This window comes from Alligator mississippiensis, chromosome 4 (genome assembly GCF_030867095.1).
Source record: "Alligator mississippiensis isolate rAllMis1 chromosome 4, rAllMis1, whole genome shotgun sequence".
In the NCBI taxonomy this organism is placed as follows: domain Eukaryota; kingdom Metazoa; phylum Chordata; order Crocodylia; family Alligatoridae; genus Alligator; species Alligator mississippiensis.
The window spans coordinates 164,604,710-164,626,512 of NC_081827.1; the positions used below are offsets into that span (position 1 = coordinate 164,604,710).

The 21,803-nt window shown below is 46.5% G+C and overlaps 1 protein-coding gene across 1 annotated transcript; it reads right to left on the reverse strand.

The window, feature by feature from the left end:
* Positions 1-1,789: 1,789 nt before the first annotated feature.
* MSL1 (MSL complex subunit 1) lies at positions 1,790-20,476 on the reverse strand. Its single transcript, XM_006270784.4, has 8 exons — positions 19,334-20,476; positions 15,554-15,777; positions 13,360-13,742; positions 8,447-8,511; positions 7,841-7,908; positions 5,816-5,940; positions 5,612-5,684; positions 1,790-4,793 (listed from the first exon to the last, which is right to left on the reverse strand). Exons 1-8 carry the CDS (start codon positions 20,009-20,011, stop codon positions 4,703-4,705), a joined length of 1,707 nt encoding a protein of 568 aa, XP_006270846.2. The 5' UTR covers positions 20,012-20,476; the 3' UTR covers positions 1,790-4,702.
* Positions 20,477-21,803: the final 1,327 nt, after the last annotated feature.

Genomic DNA, 21,803 nt, shown 5'->3' on the forward strand with positions numbered 1-21,803 from the left:
CAGGAGCTTCAGGTTGAGACAATTAGTCTCACAAAACCTATCGTCATGTACCAAAGCCGGGGAAGAATTAATACCTAATATAACTCTGGGGGGTAAATCTCTTGGCGTCATCGACAGCTTTTGTTACTTGGGTTCTACAACCAACAGGAATTTTGACCTTCAGACTGAACAGAATCAGAAAAGCAGCTAAGAATTTTGGCCTATTACAGAAATGTGTGTGGAGTAACAGCAAAATGTCATCTAAGGTGAAGCTGCGAATCTACAAGGCTTGCATACTTGTCATCTCTGCTTTATGGTTCAGAAACAGACTACATATGCTAGGCACATCAAGAGACTGAACAGTTTCCATATGAGATGCTTACATAAGATCCTGAAAATAAAGTGGGAAGACAAAATACCAAACACAGAGGTGCTGGAGTGCATAGGACTGACACACTTAGAAACCACTATCAAGAAGAGAAGGTTGCGATGAGTCAGCCATGTCAGGAGAATGGGAGGAGACTATATCCCCAGGAATATTTTGTACTGTGAGATTCAAGATGGCTCTAGAAAGCAGGGTTGCCCTCTATGGCAGTACCCGGTGTGCAAAAATGCTATGAAGTCATTCAACGTTAATGCAGAAAGCTGGGAGAAGCGTGCAGAATCCTGTCCAATCTCGAGGGAACATCTGGCACTGGGTGCAGCACAACATAAAGTCACTTTGATCCAGAGGATGGAAGCAAAGCAAGAAAGGACGCAGTGTGCTATAAACCTGGACTCTAACTCAGACAACACGTGGATCTGTGAAACTTGTAACAAGCTGTGTTGTTCTCAAATTGGGCACAAGTAGATTCATCACACACCTAACTAGATCTCTTATGCAAACACCATGATCTAGAAGATCAACAGTTGCCTAGAATATTACTACTCATTTTTTTGCTTTCCTGGCCTATAATTTTCAGCCAGAAAAAGAGTACCTGCAGTTCCCACAGACATGGCAACTTTGGGCCAGTAGTGGGGGCCATGGTAGCTATCTTCCTCAGTCTCCAGTAAAGAGAGGCCTGAACAGGTATAGTGAAGCTATAGTTTAGGTGCCAGGGTAACTCCAAACAAGCCACACTGATGACACTGTTCCTGTGACATTATCTTCTGAACACACTTGTTTCCCTCCTCGTAAATCCAGGTAATCCTCCACCTCTTCAACAATAGGTCTTTATCTCTTGCCACATTCAGCATTTAAGTGCAGGAAGAGCAGCCCCTGAACAGCTGTTATCAACCAGCAGCAGCATCTCTCTGCCTTTTCACATGTCCCTTGCTTAAACTGTGTAAAAGAAGAAAAAAGAATGCATGTCATAGGCTTGATAAATTGTATGTGAAACAATATGCTAGGATATGCAGGCATACATTGACAAACCATCTAGATAACAGTGGTTAGAGACAAAGCAGGCCCCAGGAAAGCTTGGAAGTTAAACTGAAATAAAAACAGTTTCAGGAAACATTTTCTGTTTCTTAAATATTTGTTGTCTTTTAAAGAAAACTGGTTGTGGACTGCAGACTAATTTTAGAAATGTTCTTAATTTTTCTCCCTACACAAAAGGCAAGAAAAATAGCAAGCCAAAATAAGGGTTTGAGACAATCTGCCTTTCAACACATGCTAGGTTAAGATACCTTCTCACCCCCAATAGAAAAGTACAGCTGTCTGCCTCATGCATGTTTGCCGCTTTGGGAATAGTGTTACAAGCTTCAGAAATGTCTTTGCTTCTGTAACAAGTCTTGAATTATATACATGAAGAAAAAGGCAATCACCAGATTTATATTTTTTCTATTTTATTGTAAAAAAATTGGTTTCAATTCTTTAAACATACAAGCAGAATTGTTTAATACTCCCCATTAACACTGTTAAATCTAACAAACTGAAGCAGAAATTCAAAAAAAAATTAACAGCCACAATAGTTTTTATTTACAAATTGAACTTTTTATAAGATATTTACAAGACAACCATTTTACACATTAGAAATGGTATCAAAAGTATGCATTACAACAGACAACCATGTGTCAAATGGCCATAAAACAAGGCTGAAGAGTAAAGACAAGCTTTTAATTTTAATTTTTAAAAGGTTTTTAAGTTTTCTGACACTAGTTTAAAACTTGAATTAAAAAAAAAAGCAAGGTTTTAAACCAAAGAATAGTTCTAGGAGGGAAATTGCAGGGCTTTCTGTTGAGGATTGAATTTCACAGTGTTGTACCCCATATTGGGAGAAATAAGACTATCTTTCCACACTAACACTCAACTGCAAGTTTTGTTTTGTACTCCCCCACCCCAAAGCCTACTTCTGGCCCATCCCCACCCCTCCCTTTTGCTGATGAAAAGCCAATATATTAGTAAAAAGGACTGTTACAAAGCCTGGTTGCCTGTCTAAATGGCATGATGATGAAGAGTTTCAAAATGGCTTTGCACTGGGAAGTAAGGCCAGTTCAAGACTAGCAAATCAGAGCTGACTGTCACTGGAATTCAAAAAGGTGTTTTGCCCCCTGAAAAAAGCCACTAAGGCAAAGTATAACCAGAATACAAAACCTGCTCAATGCAGACCTGAAAAATGGACGTCATCAAGGAAAAGGGGGAGGGGGGGGGCAGCACACAGGGCAGGGCAGGGCTCCAGCTAGTATTTGCCTGTTTTACATTTTGGCTCCTAATTGCACAGGAATCCATTGAGGACACATGCTATCATGCTAAAAGCAGGACACTCAAGAACAGCCTTATTAAAAGGAAAAAAAAAAGGATGCAGTGTATAGCCCTATTTATGCAACCTCTGTAGCACCAGAGCCCATACCTCACAAGAGATTTTCCCCTCTAAAGGTGTTTTAGCCTCTCTTCCAGACTCCATGACTGCCTCAACTTCAGTATAAAAACGCAACTGTGTTAAGTTACAGATTCAGCCTCTCTTCCACATTGCATAATGATACCCCAGATATGGGGGGTTGGGGGAGGTGGGGGGAAGAAAAAAAGCAATGCCTTTTGTGTTTCTCTATTGTTTATCAAGTTGTTTGTGCCAAGCAGGAAAAAGAAGATCACTGTCTTTACACAACACTCAAAAGGAATCATTCAAGTGGGTCAACTTCTGTGGCCTGCTAACATCTTCAATACAAAGTTAACATTTTCACCCTTATACTAAAACTCCTCCCTGGACCCTTCCCCCAGCCACACGCCCTGCAGAGGTACCACTGCAACTCTCAATCAGACAGGTAAGTGCAGCAAAAGAGTAGGGGGAACATGGTCTTTCAAATCCAAAGAATCCGTTGCTCACTCACCCCATCTACATGGACTCTAGTTCACTTTGAAGCCTGAAAGGCCATGAAAGAACTCTGTCTTTGTAATTACAACAAACAGTAATAAATCAGGACTTCAGTAAGAGAGTTACTCAGACTAGGAGCTTTTGGCATCATCCATTAGTGTAAAAAACAGCAACGAAGGCTGGTTTCATAAAGGAAGGGAATCACTACAGCTAAAGCATAGGCACCATTCTAGTTGTCTCTAGCCAATCCAAGCTTCTTACAAAATACACAAATTGCCAGGCAGCGCTGTCCTTAAACATTTAAATAAAAATGAACCGAAATTGTGCGTATAGAATTCTATTTTCACAAAAAAGGCTTACAAACCCCCAGCCCCAACCCTCTTATATAGAAAAAAAATGACATTTGCTGGCAAAAAAGTCTGTAGAAGCATTTTCACACTGGTAACCCAGCTAGGAGGGTCTCACTAAGGAATATGCTAACCGATTTTTGACAAAGGTAACTAACTGTGTGTCTCATGGCAGCAGTGCGACACAGTTCTTAGTCCAGCCACACCGTCGCAGTGGTACAGGTTGTTTATGATGATCTGCCATCTTCCCTCAGGATTAATGGGCATTAATGAAGTTGGTTTTATGCTCTCCCCTCCCCGCAAAACAAAGAGAACAGCAGCAAAAAAAAAAAAAAAAAAGCGCACAACACAGGCACAATAATAGAAGCCTGATCTGTCAGGCAAGAGGAAGTTGCAACCAAGCCAACTTTCCTCAGACTGGTTTTTGTTTTGGAGTGACAGTGTGAAGGGAATTGGCCTAACTTGGCCTGCTGTACCTTAAGGTTGGTCCCCATCTGCAAGTTCTCACCATGCAAGATTTGGGCTTATGAGTTCCCTTCACTCTAAAACCTTAAGCTTCCAAGCTGTATGTCATAAAAAAAAGGCAGCTGCAGGAGTAATGGGCACCACTTGCTGAGCCAACAGGTAGGCAATGACCATGAGGAGAACTTACAGGTGGGCCAGCTGTCAAGCCAGGCCTTCTGTTTTGTTTTTTAGGCTCACCTACCTTCACAAGGCCTCTTACAAAACGGTAGTGGCCACAGCAGCTAGAAAAAAAGCTTTCACAAGCAGCAAAAAGATGCCACTTGAGCTTCCAGCCTTACTGCTTCAGCGTAAAAGCTTGAGAGCTTGCTACCAAGGAAAGAGAGAACAAACAAACTAAAAGAATAAAGCCACAGTTAATTAGCTAGGTAAAGAGTTTTTTTGTAGAATGAAAGCAAAACAAAAAAACCAGAAGGAGAGGCATAGGGGGTAGGAATCAGCAAACAAGAATATACATGAGGGCAAAGAGTCATGTGACTGAACAACATATAAAGTTCCTGGCCACTTGTTACAAATGGCCTGCTACACCCATTGCAATGCAAAGCTCTCTTGTCCACGCAGTTATTTTCTGCACGTTCGGTGAGGCGTCTGCTTCTTTTGCGTATCCAGCCGACAACGGCTTCGTTCATCCAGCCAGGGCAGCTCAAAGTTTCTGTCAGACAAGATAAAGGGCCTTAGTCCGCAACCCAAAAAAAGCAAAAAAAAAAACGTTCAGTACAAAACTAGATAGGCTGTGTTTTCAAGGAGATGATAGAGCTGATTTTCTACAGGGTGTAACTCCCACAAAAAGAGCATTGGTCAAAGGTAAGAAAAACCTAACAGAACTGTCCTTCGACATATTTAATGCTAAGAGCTCTAGCCCCAAGGCCAAAAGCAGCTGTAATTTCAATATCCCCCAACACAGAATTACTTCACATTTGCTATAAAATGTCCTGCAGCCATATGGGTTTTTTGTTTTCTTGTTTTTCTATTTTATGCTATCAGGCACCAGTGTAGGAAGAAATAAACTTGCCAGAGGAAGGGACATGGTGATCAGAACTGCTCTGGAAAAGGGGGCATTTTCCAAAGCTTCCTTCTGGCCCCATTCCCTCCAGCATAAATTTCACTCCTTTTCATAGGAATGGCATGTCCTCCATCTCCAATGCTATCCTAGGGTAGCCACTAGGGGGACAGGCAAGCACAAAAAGGAGCTATAGCCACTGCACTCCTGGACTGGCAGCACCACATTTAAACATTCAGTCACAGGGGTGCCATTTTGTGCCCCATACCCCTTACCTAATACACTAACTGAACGATTGGACAGGAAAATACTGAGCTGCTGACCAGCCTGGACACTCTTTGAAAGCTCAGTCAGGACTCAGTGGCTGCTGGGTTCTACTGAACATCATTTCTAGATGAATCTGGAAGGGGAGTTCATCTTGTGCTTTCAGAGGAGGTACATCTAAGTTTTACAAAAGGGAAAATACTTACTGTGGGGTTAGTTTTGGTAATGGTCGGCCAAATGCTACAACAGGCAAGTAGGGGGTAATCAGCAAGCTTTCCACTGTTATGAGAAGGATACAATAAAAGAAGGTTATTAAGCCGCACGCTTATCTACGTGGACAATTAGGATATAAGTAGAGACCAGCCGATTTACAGCACACTCTCCCTATTCATGTTTGATGAGGAACTCACCATCATCTGGCTCAGGGAAAAATGAGGTAACTTCAGGCTCAGATTCCTGAATTCCTTTCCTTTTATACATTCTGAGCTGCAGTCGCTGTAGAATTCTTTGTTCCCTGATCCTCTGGATATCCCATCTGAAAGATAAAACCCAGGCAGTTAAGAAACTTTATTCAGCTCTGTGCTACCACCTATTCAAGGATCTCAAAAGACTCTACAGACTTTTCCTGATTAGGCCAAATGATATGCCTAGGGGATAGGCCAGGTCAGGAGGACCATTTTACAATACAGTGAACTGGAGGCATAAAGTGGATGAGTGACTTGCTGAAGGTCATATAAGGTCAGTGGCAGGGCCTGCAACAATTCAGGAGTCCTAGCTCTCAATTCCCCAGTCCCAAACTCTAATAGTTTTGCTTTTATTTTCACAGGACAGATGCAGGGTGGATAAAACCCAATGATTTTTTTTTTTAATTTACACTGGATTTTTTTATTTACTCATATATTTTTATTTTTTATTAAGATAGTTTTAAAAAAATAAACACATATAAAGATCATTTCAATTTAAGATGTGTTAAAGCTCAAAGATATCACCATGAAAAGACTCAACAGATTTAAAGATTATAATTTAGATCATAACTTCTAATTATATGGTATTTGAGACAATATATTCATGTAACCTTTTTAGAAACATTTTATAAATAGGTCACAACACGCCATAGACTATATTAGGGGCCCAATCTTATGCGGTTCCCAGAGGCTCCTCTATAGATTAGTAAAGATTAAAGAAAACCACTCTACCCAATGGGACTCAGTGCTCAGTCTAGAAGATCCCACTAAGCATCTCTGCAAAACTGTGGATCTCTCTCTCCAGAGATAACATCCTTTTAACAGCAGTATATGGAGATGAGAGATAACAGACCTGATTACCGACCCATCAGCCCTCTGTCTCTGTAAATTTGGGTACAGAGTCAAGCCCTTACCACTCTCTAAAAGTACAGTTTCAAAAAGTTAAATGAATAAAGTATATCAAACAACAGGAATGCACTTTTTGTAGAAAACAATGATTAAATTGTGGCTTCCTGACCAGTGATTTAAATTAGGATTTAAATTGATTTGATTTAAATCAAATCCACCCTGGACAGATGACACAAAGAAAGTGGAGTAATCTCTAAGAAGCATGGTCATTCAAACTTAAAATAGTTCTGCTCTAATTTGATAAAGACTGTAAACTAAACACCCACTCAGTTACTGGGAAGTAACTAGCCAGCATTCTGATCACTGCCCCCCACCAAAACGGAGTACAAGTTCTTGTCAATCTCAGTGCCACACAAGCTTCTTGCTGACACTATTCCTAGTGCATGAATGAAGAAGAAAAACAAAGGACTTAGCTGGTTTCCTTGTATATTCTAACCATAACCCTACAGTAGCAAGTCATCTAACACTAAGTCATAGCCAGCTTCTACAATCCTCTGTTGCTTCTAGGCTATCATTTGGAACACAACAAAAGCTCATGAAGGCGTTATGATCATCCAGCCTGGGATCTTGTCTAACTGGCCAGGACATTTCACCCAACTTAACTGCTTGTGGATGACCTAGAACGAAGTGCAGTCTTTTTGCACTTTCAAAACTCCAAGCACTGGAGAACTTAACTACATGCCTTAGCAAACTGCTATCAAACTTCTCTATAATAAAACTAAATTGGAACTTTTGAGTCACACATTCAAGCATGTTTTGCAGACTCCATATCATTTTTTGTATTCCTCTCCTCACCCTCGATGGGCTGAAGAGAAGGAAGGAGAGGCTTTTAAAAAAAAAGCAAATGAAGAACTAGAACAGAAAGCCCTTAGCCCACCTAAGCTTTTACTGTTCAGAATCCATCCTTAGTGTGTGCAAACACAATGGATTCTGAAGAAGTTTCAGCAACTCCTTAAAAGGTTCTGCAGGTTCAGAGACCATAACACCTATAATTGCAGCATTCAGCACATGGAGCAGGAGAGAAGAGCACATGTTGTTTAAGGGATGAATTGTTGCCCTCACCTTTTCCTCCTCTTCTCATCCAGCTCCAGTTTTGCGTGCCTTTTGGAAAATACACTGTCATCTAGATTCTGCAAAGAGAACAGAGGTGGTTAGTGCTCTCCTGCCCAGCAGTCCAGAATGCATTCCTTCACCTGCTGCAGTCTGTTTTCCCTTTAACACAGGGATGGCTGACAGAGTAATTGCAACATGAACATCAAAATCCAAATAAAAATAAAAGCTCTGTGTTGAAACTGGTGAGTCAACTCTCCACAGCCACACCTTGTTGTAAAACTAAAGCATGTATTTGCTCAAACAGTTCAGTAGCCATCAAATAAAAGTTCTGACAGGTTGCTGCTGTTTGCTATGAAGCTGGAAAGAATAAAGGGACTCTTAGTCCAGCAACAAAACCTAGTATTTCCACATTGGTCATACATACCCAATGCCTCCCTAGAGCAATAAGAAACTCCACAAGACACAAACTTGTTTAAGCTCTTACTTTAAAACCAGGAAACTGGACCAATGGCAAAATATCTGTTTTTATTATATCTAAGCTGTACATGTATATATGCGCACATGCATGAAGGAGATGGAAGAGAACAAATACAAAGCCATTTATTAATCACATACCTCCAAGAGATCTGAAGGGTTTGGGTCTCTCAAGGGCTCTACAACATGGTCCCTCCAAGAAGGAACTGAGAAGCATAACAAAAAATGAGGTTAATCTATGAAAAAAAACCTGAACATTACAGTTGAAAGAAATCCTCAGGTTATCCAGTTTGACCTCATGTCTAACACATGCCAGAATTTCAACCCAAGAGTCCCAATTTCCAGTTCCCCTTATAACCACTTACACCCCAAAGTCTTCTACCTTATGAAAGGGGTTTCCTTTGCAAAAAGCAACAAAATGCCCAATCAATCTACTAAAAATGAAAACTGTTTCATTAAATGTTTCCTTGAGATAACCAGAAGAAACCTTGGCTGGCAATATACATAAAATACATATGACAGGCTTGCAAAATGAGAATTACTCAGAGCATAACATGCCAGAGTATCAACGATGCAGGGATTGGGAACAGCTTGGTTTCTCTTAAAACTGAATTCTAAAGATTGAATTAAACAGATCTCAGTTCAGTGCAATACACAAGCTCTGACTGGACAATGGTAAGCACAATTTAGGATCATATTCTATACGTTAAAATCCCAACCGAGATAAAACCTGAATCAAACTGATCATGGACTAAAATAATCCATGAAGGCAAGATTCAGAACTAGGGGCACCTATACATGTGACAGACTGCTGCTCCCACACGTGCTAATTTGCACACATTGGAGCAGACTCGTAAATTCATAGATTTTAAGGCTGGAAGGGACCTCGGAAGATCATTGGGTCCAGCCCCCTGCACCAAGCTGGAAATATAACTGGGGGTCAGGTGACCCCAGCAAGGTGACTGTCTAGTCTCCTCTTGAAGCAGGGTAGGTGATTGCACCACCACTGGAGGGAGCTTATTCCACAGTCTGGACACCCTGACTGCGAAGAAGTTTTTCTTAATGTTGAGCCTGAATCGATCTTCCAGAAGTTTGCAGCCATTACTCCTGGTTTTCCCCTTGGGTGCCCTGGTGAAAGCAGACTCAATGAAACGAGTCTGCTGGAGCATGCTCGTTAGCACACTCAAGCAGCTTCTGCGTCATGTGTATTCAGTGGCCCCATGTTTCAAAATGGTAGCAGGGGCGCTTGAACTAAAGCTCATTCAAGGAGCTTTAGTTAAAGTGCCCCCCACCGCTATTTTGAAATGCAGGACGCTGAATACACATAACACAGCTCTCACAATCACTTTAATTAAAGTGTTCCCCCGCACCCTGGAGCACATGTATAAATGCCCTAGACGTGCAGCTTGCCTCGATACAGGCTCCTGTTTTGCGCACACACACACACACACTTCTCAGTTTCCCTACATACTAGAGTATGCAAAAAAAACCAGTGGCTAATCTCAAAACATATCCCTTTGCTCATTAAAGAAAGTCATTTGCAAAGACTTCCTTCGCTCTTAACAAATCAGGATTCTTTTACTATTAATTTGCTGCTAGGAGCTGTTGTTGCTAGGGAACTGCAGTACCTGGACTCCAAACCTGGTGGATAGGAAAATGGGGGAAAAAGGATTTTCAACTTGTTTACTGGCAAGGTATTTATGCCATGGTATGAGCAGTTCCCAATGTAGATTGTCACGGGTCACATTTAATAATGGATCTCAACGCTAGTATTCATAGCTCATTCTAGAAAGGCAATAGTTTTCAGCTTCAAGTGATTCTGTGGGATATTTACATGAACACCATAACTATCAGACAAGAACAAGTCATGGTAGAGTTTTAAGCCCTAGAGCAAGCCTTTCTCCTGCTAGATCTCTTTGGCAAGTCATCCAGATTTTTAAGGACTCATCTGCAACTCTGAGGGGGGAAGTCATATCAGCAACAACTCAGTAAGAAACAACATTTCTCAACAATGAATCGGAAGCTGCTTGACAATTTCATTTGACCGGATATGTAATAACCATGTAAACAATCAAGCTCAGAATATACCACAATGAACCTGCTTCATTCAAATCACTACTGCAGAGACAGCTAAAAGCATAGAACTTAAAGCTGAGCTTTCACTTCTCAGATCTCCAAGGTCACTTCAAAGCTAGCAATCGTTTGGTTATTTCCTAGTGTAATACGAGAGAAGGGGAAGATGCCACAGAAACTGGCATGTCTGATCCCAAGCTGTTGTCACTGCCAATCCTGAGCTAGACTTCCTGGTTTACTTACTAACCTAGTCTGGGCAAATATTCGCTCTAGTAACAGATCACCTTTCCCTTCCAAAGGGCATACTGCTGAGACGTCACCTAGGATGAAGGAAAACCTGCTAGAGCTCAGAATTAACTGAGCGGCAAGCATGTGGTGAATTAAGGAGTTAACATTAAAACAAAACTTCCCCATCCAAAAAACAGGGTAGCTGCCTGCTCTAATTACCCTAGTTTAAGCCTTGCTATCCATATACCTTGCCAGAGATGTAACAGGACAGTACTACACCATGGGTGGCAGTGGTGCATGCTGCAGGAGCAGTGGCTGGTGGTTTGCTGTTGCTGGGAATGATGTCACCTCCTATTTTTGCTGCCAATGTGTCAAGCAGCCAATAAAATACACCAGCTTTCAGCAGCAAAAAAAAGAGGTGACATCTCCCCCAGCAACAGCAAACCACCGACTGCTGCTCCCACACTGTGCACTGCTGCTACTTCTATCTTCCCTGCTGCTAGAGCCAAAGCCACTCTAGGGGAGGTGCAGAGAGATGGAGGGAGAAGGATAAGGCACCTCTCTAGCTCCATTCCAGTTGTTCCCCCTCCCCCTCCCCAAACAAAATACCTGAGGTTTGTGCCTCAATCACCACCCATCATTATGCTACTATGCTTTGCTGAGCAGAATAGCCTATTTCTGAAGACAGCCCTGTACATGTGTCACCTATCAGAGTGAAGCATGCAAGGGTTGTATCACATTAGGTCCTTCTGCTAAGCAGCAGGTGAAGCATCTCTGGGCAGTTCAAATCACATGAGAAAAGGATAGGATGGGGCCCTCAGGAAGCCATCTAGTTCAAACCCCCTGTCAAAGCCACCCCAGCTGAGTAGCTTTTTAGTCATCTTCTGCAGAAGTAAGGTAGGCATGTAAGAATTCACTTTGGGATTTGTAGATTATTTTCTGCACCCAGAGGTTCCTTTTGGCAGCCCAGCTATTACAAATGAGTTACCTGCTAAGGCAAGACCTTTTACATGCATGTATCCAGGGCAGGATGGAAAGGAGTGGAGTTCACCTTGGACAAAGTCAGAGGTCACAATCTGTCTGTACACTGGCCTTTTCTACAAAAAAGGTTCCTACCACAGATTCAGCTCCACCACCAGCCATAATGGTGGAGCTGATGGTGGGGTGGGAGGAGGAACAGACGAGACAAGGCTCCTACAGCTTTTGGCTTCTGGTGTCTTAGTGTCTAGAACAGGGGTACCCAAACTGTGGCACAGGCAGCAGCAGCCTGTGTGTGGCACACAGATCAGGGAGGAGCTAGCAGCACAATAGCAAATAAGGCAGGAAGCAGAAAGCAGAGCAGCAGATAGGACAGGCAGCATAGGATAGAGAGCAGACCAGCAGATGGGACAGGGGGAAGGGGACTGGACTGGCACTCAGGAAGGGAGTGGGGCCAATCTGTGGCATGCCTGCAAAAAAGGTTGGCCCCCAAGGGCCTGGCAACCTTTATGAACAGCTGGCCACATCTTGCAACACTCACAACCTGAGGCTGCCAATCCCCTGCTGCCACTCAACTCTGCTCTCATGCAGGCTCCCCCCCACCCAGCAGCCTCTGCTTATGGTCATCATCAAGTGTCACATTCTCACAGCCCATAGCCATGATGAGGGGCAAGTTCAGTGGCAACAGTAGAAAGCAGGTAGGGCTGGGGCTGCAGAGATGAGAGGTGGAATGTGGCAGAGGACTCAACCAGGATAAACAGCACAGAGCAGGCAGAAGAATCTGGGGACAGCCCTTTTGTGGCCCCCACCACTGTGTGCTGCCTGTCTCCCCATCCACCAAAGGCCAGATTCAAACTTCACAGGCTAGATCCAGCTCATGGGCCATAGATTGCCAATCCCTAGTCTAGAGGTCCTCATAAAAGGCCTAAAAAAACATGGCCAGTAAGATGCAAGCAGTCATCAGTGCCTTGTGTCCTCAAGCACTTCTGTTTTTGCTACCACCATACATTTTTAAAAATGGGGAATTCCTAATGCAGGCAAAATGAAGTCCCCTTTACACATCTATCTCATGAAGCAGCCAAGATCTGAAGATTTAGATATAAATGTATGTAGAAATACTCAGAGAGGCAAGTTATATTCCTATTATTTTGCCTTCACAAGATTACATGCAAGTAAGGCTACAATTTGGTCACAGAAACTCCATGAGCTTTAGGAGACACCTGCCACTCAGAGAGAATGCATAGAATCATGGGAAACATAGTTCAGCTAGGCATGTTCACCTGTAGAAAAGATGGGGCACCAACCCTCCAAACTATACCTCCCATGTGACCATGCTTCCCCAACCAGGATATCACTTGGTAAATTATTGTAGAGGTATTGTAAGTCTGCACCAAGCAAGTTGGGTAGCTTTTCTATGAACACCGCTTTTGCTATAGCCTGCCACAGATAATTAACACAACAAAAGTCGCAGCCTTATATGTAAATATTCTGCAAAAGCGTGCCACTGTCTTGCAGTAGCCACCTGTGGCTTTTGATTTTTTTCCATGCCTGGCATTCTGTTATTCGCAGATATCACCAGTATTCAGGGAATGGTGCAGGGAATCTCTGTGGCAATTCCACATACTTCCATGCCAGCAGAGCATCTGTCCAGTAGATGAGGACTTTTGTTGCCACTACTCGCTTATTGTTGCCAAGACTCTGCCTTTAATACCAAGCACACAAGGATGCGTCAAACTGACCACTACCTGGCTATGAGCATGTTCTTTATAGCTTACTTGCTACAGTCTCCTCCTTCTTTGGGGAGGGCTCTCGTAACGGCAATGGTGATGGGGGAGGCTGATGCCAACGACACAAATACATTTCTGTGGTTGAGAGGTATGGCAGATCTTCTATATCGCTGGAAAAACTTTTATCCTTGGGATGGGCACTGGGACCTCGCAAGGGGGTGGATGGTTTTAGTGGAGTGTCCACTAGAGATCGGGTTTTTTCTGGAGTCTCTTGGCTCCTCAGTTCACGTTTGCAAACAGTTTCAGGTAAAGAGCTACTTGACTCCTCTTTCATTGGAGAGTGCTTCAAAGTTTTGCTTTTGACTTTTGAAAATTCAGTCACCAGCTTTTTAACTGGAGTTTTCCTCTCTGCACTTCCAAATGCCGACTTCCTGTTAAAAGAGGGAGAAAGGTCAGCAGTGCAGACAGGCAGGGTACCAGAAGGGGACTGGTGGGTAAATGAACAAGAAGCACTTTTCAGAAGACTAATGCATCGTGTTCCCTAGGCTACCACTCTCAACCCACAGTTGCTCGCTACATCAACTGGAACTGCAAGTCCTCTTTTAAGGATATCCCTTTGTAGGGTGTGCTGCAGTAATATACTTTCATGTCTAAAGCAGCTCCACACACGCAAAGAATTCTGGGCATGGAACAACCACCACATAAACAATTTCTTATTTTAATTAAAAACATCCCAACCTCAATGAGGTGACAAACAAATGAACAAAAGGAAACCAATCTAGACTCCAGGGACTTGGATAACTGGAGAAGAGGAGATAGCAACAGTTATAAAAATTCACTGCCAGATGAACATTAAAGGATAGTTCCAAATTTTTGTGAAGTTCACTAATCTGTCTTTGATAGTTCCACTTGCAAAGAGCAGTTCTTTCAAAAAAAGTTTGTAAGGGGTTTTCCCACTTCCTTTGGCATTTAGAGCAAGGACACATACATTTCTCCTTCTATCACATCCTCCTGCTCCTTCAGTCATTTGTTGCTGTTGCTGATGCTATTAGACAATACACCTACTTCCATGGCCTCAGGAACATGACTGACAGCTCCCTTAAGAACAACGTGTGAGTGATGACAGGCAGTGTAGTTTAAGCGTGAGGCCATGAGACTGGTAGTCAGAAGAGTTTCCATTCCCAGCTCTGCCACTGACCTCCTATGTAACGTGCTTCTGCTCCCCTCCCAACCCAAGTGCTTGGCTCCCAGTGATAAGTATAAGAACCTACAGGTTCTAGAAGAGAATGTGATGATCACCTCAGCGTCCAAGACAGGTAGTGACACTAATCAAGACAATATGGGAACTTATCCTGTCAAATACAGAGCACAAGCTGACAAGAGTGTTACCTAACAGCAGATAGGTTTTTTGGAGAGAACTAGTATTTTCAAATTGCCAGTGTCCTTTTAATAAAAGGAAAGTGCACCTTACTGCTGCATTCCCATCTACACCTAATGTGTCACCAAAGCCATAAGCCTCTTGGACAAAAGGTAGGCAAATCGCTCAGTGATGGAAACAGATTCATTCCCTACCCTATTTCTTTAGTTAGCAATAGTCAGATTGTAACTCCTGACCCTCAAGTGACTTTTAAACTTATCACCTCTGGCTCTTTTTAGACAATGTTACACCCCTATCTCCTCCACATGTGTTGGAGCCACCTTTCCTGTAATCATGAATAATGCAACACACACACTATCATAGCACAAGTACATTCCCCCATAGGGATGCAAATAGTTCCAGCACTATTACAAACTAAGCAACAAAAATTCACCTTGGGGTACAAACTGTTGTGGCTCTTTGATTAATGCTGCTCATGTTGCTCCTAAGCCAGTGAAAACCAAGAATGATGGCTCTAGATGCCTTTTATTTCAAGGATGCCTTTTATTTCAAATTAGGAACAGTCACATAACTAAGAAGGGCAAAGCCAAAAGTGAGCTGTATTAAATTACCCCTTATTCGTAAGACCTGGCATGTCCCTTTTTTCATTACATAATATAGAAAATGCTTTGTATTTGTTATCTGAATGTTTCTCTCAGCTAAGAAGCTCCCAAGATTCTGGCAGGAGTCATCAAATGGTGTGGGAGACTTGGCATGGAGTTAACAGTTGCTATGTTGCCTGTTCTCCAGGTGAAGTGATTGACAGAAGATGCATGTACACCCCCACTGATGCATTACAAGCAAGGTAGTGAAGCAACTCCATACCTTTTATGTCCCTTTCCATTTCTTCCATACGAGAAGTGTTTGGGAGGCAGGGTCTGGGAAGTCTCCAGGAGATCCTGCTGGCACTCAATCTGTAATCTGTCAGATGCTTCCGACTCAGCCTTCTCTTCTGTTTCATACCCTTGAAAAATCCTGTGTTTCTCTCTCTCGTTATCTTTCTTCACCAGCTGCATCCTCCTTTCCATGCGCTCAATTCGAGCCAGGAGCTGAAATAGTAATGGCAACACTTATGCTTTGGCCAGCATTCATTCAGAGACCTAAACCAAAACCTTGCTTGATTAAAGAGACACCATAACCCTTGTTCCTCACACCTGACCCATATGTACATCTATGCATCAAGGTCCACAACCTTTATTCCATCACCTTCCCATGACATGTTCTGGTGTAAGCTACAAAGAGACTTTGTTGCAGCATTTTATTTCAGCTTGGGCACCCATAGTTTGCTCAATGCAGGTTTTAAGGGAGACAACCTAAACATTTACCTCCCAAATTCTCAGCAGAATCCTATAACCATACCTTTCACTTTAGAGTAACAGCTATATAGTCTTAGGCTGCATTAAATAATCAAGGGATGCTCCAGACCTCATCAAGGCACTGCACAAATGTGGTTTTCATAATTAAACAACCCTCCTAATGGAGAGATTGAGAGAAAGCTTAAACATGAAGGACAGAAGAAACAATGAGACACTTGAATTCTGCAAAGGTGTGTTTAAGGGCAACATTTTCAAAAACACCCAAAGTCCAAGTGATTTTCGATGGACTCCAGGAAAGTTTGACAATTTTACCATTTATGCTTAACCATGTGGAGTCTGGGCATCTTAAACTGTAAAACAGGGACAGGTTCTCAGAGGCATTTCTGTATTCGGCATTCAGCAAGGCATTCACCTGCTGTTGTACCTAGCGCACCACTTCCACCAAAGCTACTATTTGAAGATCCAGGCAGGGAAGCAAACAGCTGCATGTCTTGCCACCGGACTGAAATGGTGGCAATTTAGGTGCTCTCAAACTCATCTCCAAATTCAGAAAAAGCAGTGTAATTGTTAGTGGAGTTTAAGCAAGCTCAGATGCAATTTCAATTAAAAAAAAGAAAAGCTCAGATTGATATACATATTTACAATACATTCCATACACTCACCTTAATGTTAGGGTGGGTTTTTCAAGAGCACCCAAATCCAACTAACTTCCACCACAGCCTGCATTCTTATATCACTTGTGCACTTTTGACAATCTCACCCTTAGTCTTCATCCAGCTCTTGGAATCCATTTATATAGACAATACCAGCCAGGAAACCAATTATACCCAGCTTTAAACAGCCTCAAATGGGGACACCAGTGAATCTGTTGCCTCATTCACCTCTGTTTTGCCCACATACAGAAACCCAGAATGGACATAGCCTCAGGTATTGGTTAGACATCTGCAGTCAGAGAGAGGAACTTGAGTGCCAGCCTTCACAGTCTCAAAAGCTCTTATGTCTGTTTGACTCATAGGCTTGTACACGTGGTGCGTGTGTGTGTATGTTCTATTTCCTTAAAAAAAAAAAAAAAAAAAAAAAAAAAAAGCTCTAACAGGAACATGTGATATGCTGAAACTTCATCACACCTTTCCCTGCACTACAGCAGCTGCTACCTTCATACTGGTTGGCTTTATACAACTCACCACCAGGACATGTTTTGACCTGACTTGTGCCTCAGATCCTATCCAACCTTGCAGTCAGACTAGGCCAGTAAAATACTGCCTGCTGCCTCATGCCATTTCCTCTGAGAGTCAAGAGAAGTGAGGGGTTATTTATTCTCATCCCCAGCCCTTGAAGATTTGGCCAAAAAAACACAACTTTCCTGCATGTGGGAACTACAGAAGCTGAGAAGACACTTATTTTAGGTTGCTACAGGCATGCAGATTATGGACCAAATCATGGGGGCAGTCACTTTTGTGACAATTTAAAGGACCACATGGGCCTGCCTTATAGTATGGAGAAATCTGCTCAGGAAGGGACCGCTTTTCCTCTGTAAATAGAAGCACTAAGCCTAACAGGTTCTGGTCTAGTTGTCACTCCTCACCAAAAAAAAAAAATCTTTTCCTGGATCCCAGGAACACCTATAACTCAGCTTGGGGGATGGGAGAAGAACATGTCTTCTTCAGAATGAGCCAGCCCTTACAGAGGTCCATCTTTATAGGAGGGAGCAAGTCCTGCACTAGCAAAGTCTGAAACTGGGCCGGGTTTATTGGCTCCTAGCCATACGGAGGGTCAAAGTTGTGGCGGCAGCTTAGTTTGGATCTGGGACAGGTTGTTGTGCATGTACACTGCCATAATGTGGGCGAAATATTTTAAAGGGAGGAATGGACGCTGCTTTCCTTACAAAAAAAAGGGAGGGGGCAGGAAAGAGAGAGCGGGAGGGGAGAAGGGACTTGACTCTCCCTAGAGAGGAGCAAGCCAAGGGAGAAAAATAAGAAGCCCTGCTAAGGGAAGGGAGGGCTTATTCTAAATCTGTACTGGTTAATAATAATAATAAAAAAAAAACGGCAGGGTTTTAAAAGGGCAGTTCCCTGCCTGGCCTGGACCCTGCCAGCCAACACTTGTTTGACTTATGCTGCCTCCTTCCTCCAGCTTCTTCCCAAGCCCCACATGCATGCATGGCCCCTTTAAGGTAACTCTTTGTGTCCTCCAGCCTCCCACTTCAACTTAAGGAGCCCCATAGCTAGTTAACCCTTTGGTGCCCAGGCCCCCCTCCTCCTCCCTCTGCCCACCTCAGCCCTATGGCAACAGGATCTCACTTCAGGCACCAACTGAATCTCTCTTCTGCCCCCTTCCCAGGGGTGGGGGCAGGAGGTGGGGCCACGTGTATTAACCTCTTAGCTTCCCCAGCACTGTGATGGCCCCCAACCCCCTTTGTGCCATCACCTTGGCACCTACCAACTCCTCCCTTGCTGCCTCCCCTTCCCCTGGTGGCCTTCTCAGCTTGATGAACGCCCCCCTGCCCTGCCCCATGGCTTCTCCTCCCCATTAACCTCTTCCTTCCCTGCCCCTCACCTATTAACCCTTCAGATCCCACCCTCCCCAACCCATTAACCCTTGGGGGCTGTGCCCTGTTGTCTGCCCACCCTCCCTCCAGCCCACTACTCCTTTAACCTTGACGGTCCTAATGCTTTTAACCCTTTGTGTATGTCCCTGTGCCCCTCTTGGCCTTGAGCCCCCGCTTTTAACCCCTTGTGCCATCTCCTCCCCCCCATGCTTTTAACTCCTTGGGTGCCATTCCCTCTCAGCCTTTAGTCCCCTCCCAAGCTTTTAACCCCTTGCCCCCACAGAGGCTTTTAACCCCTTGAGTACTATGTCCTCCTGCTCACCTCCCACTTAACTCCTTGGTTGCCATTTCCCTCAGCCTTGAGCCCCCCCACCACACACGTGTTTTTAACCCCTTGTGTGCCATATCCTTCCCCCACCCAGAGACTTTAACCTCTTGGGTGCCATACCCTCCTGCCCCCCACCCCGCTTTTAACTCCTTGGGTACCATTTCCCCCTCAGCCTTGAGTCCTCCCCCCACACATGCTTTTAACCCCTCACCCCCCCACATACAGAGACCTTTAAGTCCTTGGGTGCCACTTCCCATGAGCCTTGATTTCCCCCCACCACCACAAAGAGACTTTAACCCTGTGTGTGCCGTGTCCGTCTCGGCTTGGAGGCCCCTCCCAGGCCCTTAACCCCTTGCGTGCCGTGCCCCTCTTGGCCTTGTGCCCCCCCCCCCGGCTTTTAACCCCTGACGTACCGTGTCCCTCTCGGCCTTGAGCTCCTCGATCTCCTTCTCCTTGGCCTGCAGCTGCTGCTGCTGCTGCTCGATGAGGTCGAGCTGGAGCAGGAGGATCTGCTTGAGGCAGGCGGCCTGGCCCGAGCCCCCGCCGGCGCCCATGGCGCTCTTCCGCGCACTGCTCTTCCACTTGCCGTCCGAGGCGGCGGCGGCAGCGGGCGCTGCCGGGGGCGGCGGCGGCGGGGGCTGCAGCAGGAGCAGCGGGCCCGGCTCCGGGGCCGGGGCCGGCGGGGCGGGGGCAGCCGCGCAGCCCTTGTCCTTGGCGGCCACCTGCGAGGCGCTGTGCCCGGGCAACACGGCCTGGGCCTTGGGCCGGCCGCTGCCGGCATCCCCCACGCCCGCCTGCTTGCTGCCGGCCGGCGGGCAGGGCAGCGGCACCAGCCCGCCCCAGCTCTCCTCCTGCCCCGGCGCACCCGCCGCCGCCGGGATCCCGCCGCCGCGGGCCTTGTGCGCCCCCCCCGGCGGCGGCGGCGGGGGAGGCTCCTTCGGCTTGCGGCCGGGTGGGGGGGCGCCCTCGGCCTCCGGCTCCTCGTCCGCGTCGGCGGGGCCCGGCTCCAGCGCCAGCGCCGGCCGCTCGTAGTCCGGCCGCTCCGCGCTCAGCGCCGCCGCCGCCTTGAACACGGTGGACCGCATGCTCATGGTGGGGCGGCCTCAGCGCCCGGCCCCGGGCCCGGCCCCGGCCCGCTGCGGCTCCGGGCCCCCGCCGCTACCGCTACCGCCACCGCCCGGCGGCGCCATGGGCGGGCGGGGGCCGGGCGCGCGGGGCCGGGCGGACGGCGCAGTCCATGCGGCGGGGCTAGCGGGCCGCCGGGCCCAGCGCCCGCCCCTGCCCCAGCCCCATCGCCATCCCGATCCCCCTGCCCCTGCCCGCACGCCGGGGCCGGGCCGGGCCAGGCCGGGCGGGGCGGGGCGGGGCGGCCGCGGCCTGGCCCTAGCCCCGGCCCCTCTCAGCGCCCGCTCGACGCCTCCATTTTCCCTCCGGCGCTGGCGGAGGCGGGGGCCGGGGCGCGGGCAGGGATCGGCTCCGCCGGGCCGGGCTCCCCTCTGCTCCCCTCGCACCTGGCTCTACCCCCACCCCCGCCGCAGCTGCCCGCCCGCCTGCACCGCACCGAGCCGAACCGAGCCGCACCGCGCTGCCCAGCACACACCCCCCGGGCCCCGGGCGCATGCGCCGGTACAGCGAGGGCTGAGGGGAAGGAGAGGGAGAGGGAGAGGGGGAGGGGGCGCGCGGGGGTAGGGGCACCCCAGGGGAGGGGGCGCCTCGGGAAGGGGCGAGGGCACGGCGGGTGGGGGTGCTTCAGGGGAGGGGGCGCAGTGGCAGGGGAAGGGATCCCCTGAGGGTAGGGGGGGAGCACGTGGCAGGAGGGGAAGCCTGAGGGGGGCAGATGACAGGCAGGGAGCAGGATAGGAGTCTGGGCAGGGGCCACCAAGCCGGTCTAATGGCAGTCAAGGAAGGAGCAGGGTCGTTTGGGGGCACCTGCTCTTCTGGTTGAAGCTGAGGCCCTGGCACTGGGGGCAGCAGGGACCAGTGCCCCATCGTGCAGCCCCTGGCCTGAGCAAGGAGGGCTCCCTTTCCTGCTCTTCCTTTCACTGGCTTTGGGCCTGGCCTAGCCCAACAGGGAGCTCCCTGCCACCTTGCTGAAGAGCTGTTTGCCCAAGGCTCCTTCTAACAGAAGTTCCCTATTGGGCCCAAGTTAGCTTGCCCTCAGCCTACAGCCCTCAGAGCAGCAGGCCCCTCATCACTAACAACAGCACTTTACATTCCTTTTGTGACTTTCATGCTAAAGGGATCCCAAAGCACTTTGCAGCCTGTCTCTGCACAGAGCCAGCAAAACACCATTGTCTCTGGGCAGAAGCCAACTGGCACGTGACGCAAGAGCAGGAGAGGAGGGGGTGCTTTGGCACAGACACCCAAGGCAAAGCCTGTTCCACATGGGATGTTTTAAGGTCCATCTCGTATAAGCTGGGCATAAGGTGTTACCATCTTGCAGTACCTTTACCCTTAAACACCGCTCTGCTAGACAAGGAATCCCATATATCCAAGATCAGAGCTTTTGCCAGTCAGGTGTCACAAAGAAACACAGCTTTCCAGACCTATGCAAGCTGCAATAAAGAGAAACAGATAACAGTCTTATTTAGGACTTTTAAGGAGAGTGTGGTACCCTCTCCCCCACACATTCAAAATACATATCACCAGAGAAGAGAAATTGGTGATCTCCTATATGATACGGGAGAACAGAGGCAAAAACATGCCACTGGCTAATGCACTGGCCAGACCCTTCTGCAGATGTGTGTTTTGCATCTAGAACTGGCATGAGGTCACATTCAGAGGAAAGGGGCAGGCTGGCTCATTCCTAGAATACCGCGTGCCAGAAAAATCCCCCACATTTCAGCCCGATTAGCATCCTCTGCTGCAGAGAGGCCCAGGCCT